Source organism: Ixodes scapularis, unplaced genomic scaffold (genome assembly GCF_016920785.2).
Source record: "Ixodes scapularis isolate PalLabHiFi unplaced genomic scaffold, ASM1692078v2 PGA_scaffold0__279_contigs__length_252992795, whole genome shotgun sequence".
In the NCBI taxonomy this organism is placed as follows: Eukaryota; Metazoa; Arthropoda; class Arachnida; order Ixodida; family Ixodidae; genus Ixodes; species Ixodes scapularis.
This window is the reverse complement of record NW_024609835.1, coordinates 345,912-353,390: the sequence shown is the minus strand read 5'-3', so window position 1 is coordinate 353,390 and position 7,479 is coordinate 345,912. Positions and strand designations below refer to the sequence as shown.

At 44.7% G+C, this 7,479-nt stretch overlaps 1 protein-coding gene across 1 annotated transcript; it reads left to right on the top strand.

Moving 5' to 3' along the window:
* Positions 1 to 3,137: 3,137 nt before the first annotated feature.
* On the top strand, positions 3,138 to 5,149 carry LOC115325785 (TNF receptor-associated factor family protein DDB_G0272340-like). The gene has a single exon (XM_029986497.4). It carries the CDS (start codon positions 3,314 to 3,316, stop codon positions 4,397 to 4,399), a length of 1,086 nt encoding a protein of 361 aa, XP_029842357.3. The 5' UTR covers positions 3,138 to 3,313; the 3' UTR covers positions 4,400 to 5,149.
* The last annotated feature ends 2,330 nt before the right edge of the window (positions 5,150 to 7,479 follow it).

Sequence of the window (7,479 nt, the reverse complement as noted above, 5' to 3'; positions counted from 1 at the left end):
AGAGTGGAGGGCATTGCAGCAGGAGATTTTCCGGCTTTCTTAACCTGCAATAGACCACAGTGCACTAGCTCTGTAGGAGTTAGTTTTAACTGCTTTAACTGACAGCATTCAATAAAATCGTATGGTGAAAACTTCCACAGGGACTCTAACCTCTAACACGGTGCTTCGCAAGAAAGTGCACACACTCTCGCATTATGAGCGATGCGGCCTGGAAATTTCGAGGGCTGTGCCAATAGACCACTTGTAGAAACCAAGCGAGCCTAGTGGCCTAGTGCCGTGCAGTGAATTTTGGGAACCCAGTGGTCGCGGTTTGGGATTGGATTTGCGAACCTCCATTCACTGCATCCCGTCACAACCAAACACAGTGCATGAGTTTTCAAATACGACTTTCCTTAAATTTATACTACTGTAGGTATTGCCTAGCGACACGAATAGAATGCTGGGACAAGCTGCTCCGCATGTTGTGATGAAGCTGGTTTAGACTTCTTGGGGTCAAAGAAATCTGACTGCAGCAAGCCCTGCGCAGTTTTGAGCTTCCAGACCAATACAATCAGCAGGACTACAACCCATTACCTAATGCGGCAATGTCTTGTATGACAACAGCATTCCAGCTATCTGTGCAGGAAAGTCATCAAATTATGGAAAGTTGTATATCTTAAACTTCTGCTTTATCACCTGTCCCGCATATTCAGCTGTCCAATTGAAGGCTGGGTGGCACAGGAGAAACAAACACTCGTAGGATGCCATTCTTCTGCAGAAAGACTGGAATTTTTTTCACAAACGATTGACCCGTTCTGTTACATCCATGTCAACGCTAACCAATACCGAAGCAGCGGTTACAGGAAATTCCTCAATACCCTGAGGCTAAGCTCTTTATTGTTCGTCTTCAATGTCGAAACAGGTCGTTTGGTCATGAGCCTGTAGGAATATTCAGAGTTCGTGGTCACTGGGAGCTTTAATGTAAATGTAACATCTCTAATGGGCACCTGGTTGCAGATGTGTTACGCCATCCGCTGGATTCCGAAGCAGCATTTCCTTGAAGAACAAACGTTTCAACCGATAAAACAGGAAATGGAAGGGTAGAACTTAACGGCGCCAATAAACAATTTCTTTTCAAAATGCTCGCCTGTCTTCATTCTTCCTTTTTTTTTGCGGGAAAAATATTTCTCCTGATCCGCATCGCCTGTCGAAACAACTCTGCCAAAACAAGGCCTATGCAGACATGATAAAGGACACCAAGAAATGTTTACAACTTATTATAGACTCGGGAAGGGCGTCAGTTACCGGAATTTGCCGACTGACTCATGTGCTAACCGCCCTTTGCAACAGATGGTCAAGCGGCGGCGTTGAGGGAAAATTCGTTACATCCGAGCGCTTTTTGTTCTTAAGCCTTTGCCACTGTTTTCGACAATTTTCTAATAGCGGACGTAAAAGAAAAACGTATGTACATAAAGTTTTTTTTTTTTCAAACGCAGCAGCAAAACTTGTTTGTAACAATGTATTGAGAGGCTTGCAAAAAAAAAAAGAAGCTTTGAGCCAGGCAAGAGTTTAGGAGAGGCTTTCTCGGTTCAAACATGCCGACATGCCGCTTGAAGGCCAACCGCCACCTGAGCGTTCTTCAACAAACAAAACCGACGAAATCGTTACAACAGTACTGCGATACAATTATGTTTGACTGTCGTCAAACAATTGAAAGGACTTCATTAATTTACTGAAATTTCTTTGAGTTAATGTTAAAATATTCTGACAGTAAGAAATTCAGATAAAAAAGGTTTGCGGAGTTCCTTCCAGATTTTCTCTCCGAGGATCAGAGAGCCATTTGTTTGGACGTTTGCCCTGAACTAAAATTTTAGTTGGGAACTGATCAAAACGGTTCCCCACCCTTTCTATACTCCCCAGACCCTACTCGGCGCAATTTTTCTTTTCTTAATGACGGCGGCACTAAAGACAATCACTACGCAAGAGTTCCAGAACTAATTTGAACAATTGAAAAAAAGTGGTGGGGGAAGTGGCATTGCCTGGCAGGGAGAACACGGGGAGGGTGATTAAATTTCTGAAATGTTGTGAGAAACACGCAAAATTGAAGATAAAACAAATGATCGTACTTTTTGGGTCTTCCGTCGTAAACTAGCGCAAATATTTAACGGACACTGCTTATTTCAGACCTACTAATAACAGCCTTGTTTTACTCTCAAACAAGAAGATAAAAAGCATGGCTAAACACGGCTGGTTATGCATCTTTTTACACTCGAAACTTGTTTTCTGTATGAGCATAAAGAATTTCGATGGCGTTTAGTTTTAAGCTCCTTTAATAAATCAAAATACATAAAAAAGAAAAAATTAAAATATGTCAAGTTTGAAATGCCGTCATCGCAGAAAATAAAGACCGGATTGTTTCTTGCAGCGCTTGCTTTAAAATTGTAGATTTTTCCTTGCTAAGGGTGCGATCTGTCGCAGACAACGCCACAGTAATGATTTTTTTTTTTCTTAGCGAGTTTCTGATTATTGTCAATATTTGTGAAGTGCATCTAATGTGTATATGTAATACAGTGTATACAAAGTGGTGGGGAAAGACGCACTGAGGTAAAATCGCGTGAACACAAATAGAAAAAAAAATGGATGAGATTGAACGAAGCAAGAGAGTGATGTGGAGTTTAGCATGTCAATCTGTTCCGTCTTCTCCTAATTGTCCCGTGCTTTTTCTTTTTTTTTGTTCTATTAGTGTTTGCGCAATTTTACCTCAGAATGGTCAGTGAATACCATGCTACGGGCCCAGCTATCAACATTATTACAGCTCACGATAATACATGGAAGTAATTGCATGCACCGAGTGATAAAATCACCGTTCGCATTCGGTTGATGTGCAAGACACACTGTCGAGGCCCAGTTTTTCAGTGCGCCCTTGACCATAGTCCAAACTGCAGTTTCTGTAGAAGACGAGATATCTTGCATAGCGAACCAAGTGTAGATAACGTTAAAACTCCCGCAAGAAAAAAAACAAGAAAAAAAACAAACTTACTACCGCTACAAAAACAAAAAAAAAAATGGCAGAAGGTTATCTCACGCATAGCGCACTGAGAGAGGGTTTATCGAAGTCTCTCTTTACCAGCACGCGGGTGCTGTTCTTAGAAGAGTCAATGGTCGACACACGGAACACGATAAGGATAGTGCCGCTATCTGACGGATGTCTGAGTGATCCTGTCGCGCCTATCGTGTTGCTAGGCGTACTATTTTGTCGCAAGTGAGTTTCCGCGCACGCTGGCCTAGGGCCAAGGGTAAAGAGACTCGGCCTGATTTAGTTTGTACCTCAATCATGACAAAGTTGGAAAATTGTCACAAGTGCGGGAAGGATTCCCTCGACGTCTGGATGGCAAACCAGTGCCTGCATTTGATTTGTAACAAATGCCTAATGCAAGAGTCCAGCATCGACGACTGCAATCACTGCAGCGCTGCTACCCAAAAGTTCTGGTGCCCCGGCAGGAAGTACGGCTGCAAATTCCAGAAAACCATCTGTGAGATAAAACAGCATGTCAAGACGTGTGGGTTTGTCCCGGTCTCCTGCCCCAACGATTGCGACCAAGCCCCGTCCAAGAAGTCCCTCGCGGATCACGTGAGTTTCGAATGCCGACTTCGTATTACCGAGTGCCAGTTCTGCAGCCAGGGATGCTACGCCCTCAAGCTTTCCGCCCACCTTGCAGTTTGCGAAGAGGTCCTAGTGTCCTGCAACTACTGCCACGAGGATAGTATCCGAAGAGGATTGCTGCCCATTCACGCCAGAGACTGCAGCAAGACGCCCAAGCCGTGTCCCATGAAAAAGCATGGCTGCAGTTTCGAAGCCGACGAAGTGAAGATAAATGAGCACTTGAACTTCAGAAACCACGTCTCATGCTTTGATGAAATACATGAGAGGATTCAAGAACTTGAACTGATGAACACTATTGAACGCAGCAACCAGAGAGTCCAAGGAACAAATCTTGAAACAAACCAGCCCGCAATGATTGGGGGCGTCAGCCTGTTCGACGAGGAACTGCTATGGGTGGTGAAATTACCCAATGCAGTTCATCCTGGAGACCTCAGCACCATTTTCAGACACCGAGAGACCAGTTGGACCTTTTTTCTCGAGATCAACTGCGCCGGCCCGGTAAAGGAGGAGTTATGCGATGGACACGAGGAGCTTATGTACAGCGTGTACATGACTCACCTGGAGCCAGGAGAGCGCAAGAAGGACGTCAGCTTCTCCATCCAAGCTGAGACCGTCCCCGCCGGTGGCAAGCTCCTGGGAAAGGCCCGCCACCGCTGCTTAATGCCTTCGACGGAAAAAATCTTTATGCTCAAATTCAAGTGCGCTTTAAGCTATGGCCATGCGAACGTAGTTCTCGTCAAGCTAACGTCTGAGTAAAACACAAAGGAAGCGTTGACTCCCACTAGATGAGCGTTTGCCAATCCAAAATAAGGCAATATTTCTCATAATTTTTTAAAAATATTCTCCATGTTTAGTTTTTAGCTTCCTTATTGTGCAAGCAGTTCACCGCAAACATTAATTTTAACATTCTTTATATTGTAGTGTGGATTGAAGGAGCGTGATTTGTTATTTTAATTTTCTAATCCCTCACTTTTATCTCGCATTTAGCTTCGAAACATCTTAATAATTGTCATGGTGAGATGTGAAGAATATTAACACTCCGTATGAATTCTGGTTTTGTATCATTACAGTACGCGTTTCCATTGTTACTTAATGAACTGGAAGCAAATACCCTGAACATCTTTAGGAGATCAAATCAAATATTTACTAACCTTGTATTACATAAAATCTACAATTTCACGTGTTCCGTACGTGTGCAGTTTCGTGTATGAATGTATAAATTTAGAATTGTTTTTCGCGCAGGAAGTGTCTATCAGTGAAAGTTTGTGAGTAGTTGTGCTCATGTTTCTGCTTTAATTTCTGGAAGTATCAGCGCAATATTATGAGCAGCTGTGCTGGTTTTTTTGTGTTTTTATCTTAGTTTTTTTGTTTCTGCAATGTTGCTTTTCGCCTACGTGTGTCAGGGGGACAGCACCTCATCAAACTGCAACAGCAGCTTTTTGTTTTTGTTTCCTCCTTTTTGTACGCACCCAAAAAGGGAAATAAAAAAGTATTGCACTTTACAAATATAGTGGTGTTTGTTAAACTGTATGGACGAGGAACGCTTCTTCAAGGGCTTGTATACCTCATTCACACGGCCAGCATAAAGGAAGAGTTAGCATAAATGCCTTCGCAATGGGCGAATGAGTTCGCGCGCTTGAGTTCCAATCACTCGCCACGCGCGGATGGTAGTGAATTGAGTGCCCACGTAACGCTCTGGTCCAATCTATGAGCCGCATTCAAATATCGCCGCAAATTACACCGCAACAAAGAAGTTTCTTGGGCAGTGGCGCTGCGTGCGAGTTTCCTTGAGTCCCACTAGTGCCAGTAAGCTCAGTGAAAAACATTCCAATTGAATATCGTTGCACCGCCCCTTTAAAGCCAGTCAATCCTGGGAAAACTGGCGCCATTCATGACGAAATGCTTGAGACATGAGCCGCGCGCCACTTCTGGGAAGAACTTGGCGTCTGAAATCTAGCTCAGTGGTGCGCTGTGCTGCCATGATCTTCCCAAGGCCTGCACGTTGCACGTGCCTCGTGCATTGATTCACCTTGCGCTACCTTTGAGACATGAAAAGGCTTTAGGGGTCCTATGTTCCATCTCCACGCCTACCCGTTCCGATCTTGATGAGCATCGTACCTTCGTGCGGTCGTGAATCACTACTGCTTGGTGCACGCCAAATACCCCAGACTTGCAGTCGTACGTACTGCACTGGCTAAATTGCTCATCTACAGTGGGTAACAATATCGCCATACTCTGGCAGTCTAAACTATATATAGAGCACTAAACACTAATTACTTTTTGTTGTTGTATGTGGTCGTGTACTCTACTGCGTGACGCAAGTTAAAGACCCCGAGCTACTAGTCGTACTGCACTGGCAAAATGACTTTTTTACAGTGGGCATCAGTTTCACCATGTTCTAGCAGACTAAACTCCTGCTTTATTAACAACTAATGACATATTTTTGTCCTTGTCATTTGTGCGCTTTTATGTTGAACGTTTCAAGAACGAAGCCGTCGACAAAGCAATGACCAGTCTCCATATCGCACGAAACAGGAACAATGACTTGTCTCCCTTCCTCGCTCATTTTTCGTTATCGGCAGAACCATGAACCTGCCAACTTTTCGACCTATGTTTTTTTTTTTTTTTTATAGAATAAGCTAGTATATTAGGGTAGAACGAAAACACAGGTAAATAGACAACTACAAAATAAAAATTGTCTGCATGTTTGGTCATCCTGCCGGACGCGTTTAAATTTTGCGGTAGCTATATTTTATTTTTTATAAATACATGGCGCGCTACACGAGTGCGGCATGAGTAAGAACAAACATAAACCACAAAAAGTAACCGCACTGGCTCACATCATACCACAGAGAAAAACAACAACGTTAGAAAATGATGTTATTATAGTGGTTGCACAGACGCAACAACTAAAATGTAATACAGTTCCAGTAAATATTTTACAGAGGATTCTATTTTATCACAAATTGCAATATTTGTAAGAAGCCTCCCTAGCAGCACACTTAGTTATGTGAATGTCCTTAGGTTGTCCTCAGAATGTTCTAACGTTCTGGAGATGCTTTGTAGGCACTTGTGGTCACGTACGCACGCACCGACACAGCGGCTCCCGAGAGAACTTTTCTTCGCTCGACCGAGCAGCCCCCGAGAGCTCGATTACCTTACCCGGCTCAAGTGCTGCGACGTCGGCGGATGTCGCCGCACGCGTACATAAGTTCCGCGCAACGTCCATCGCGCAAGATTGGATAATATCCTGGAAACCACACCATAGCACCGCGAATACTGTAGTCTCGTCTGGCTGACGTATTGCCTCGCGGTTGCACCACACTCTAAGAAAAAAAGGGAGGAAAAAAGTAGCAACGACGCGTCTTCCTCCCTTCTACTGACGCGCCCCCAAGCGGACACGGTTGTTAGAACGTTCTTTATCGCCCTGTTATATAATATACCATACACACATATAATGCACCATTGTCGTCTGCATCGGTGCGGGCCTAAGGATCTGCCTTTGCCGTCATGGCGGTATGGGTGGGTGTTGGTCCCAGCGCCTTCGGTTGCTGCAAAGTCGTCCACCGGGGCCGTCGTTGTCGTAGACGAACTTCGACAGCTTTGTCCACAGCAGGGAGACGATCGTCTTGTCACCGTCTCGTGGGCAGAATCCAGTCGATATACGTCGCGTGACGGATCCCGTCTGGGAGTTCCTCCAGTTTCGTTTTCCGAAGGCTTGCGTGGCGCTCGCACTCCCAGACAACATGGGCAGCCGTCGCGGTCTTCCGCCACCGGCGACACACCCCCTCGTCGAGATCGTCGCCGAAGAACTTATGGCGCAGCACCGGGGATAG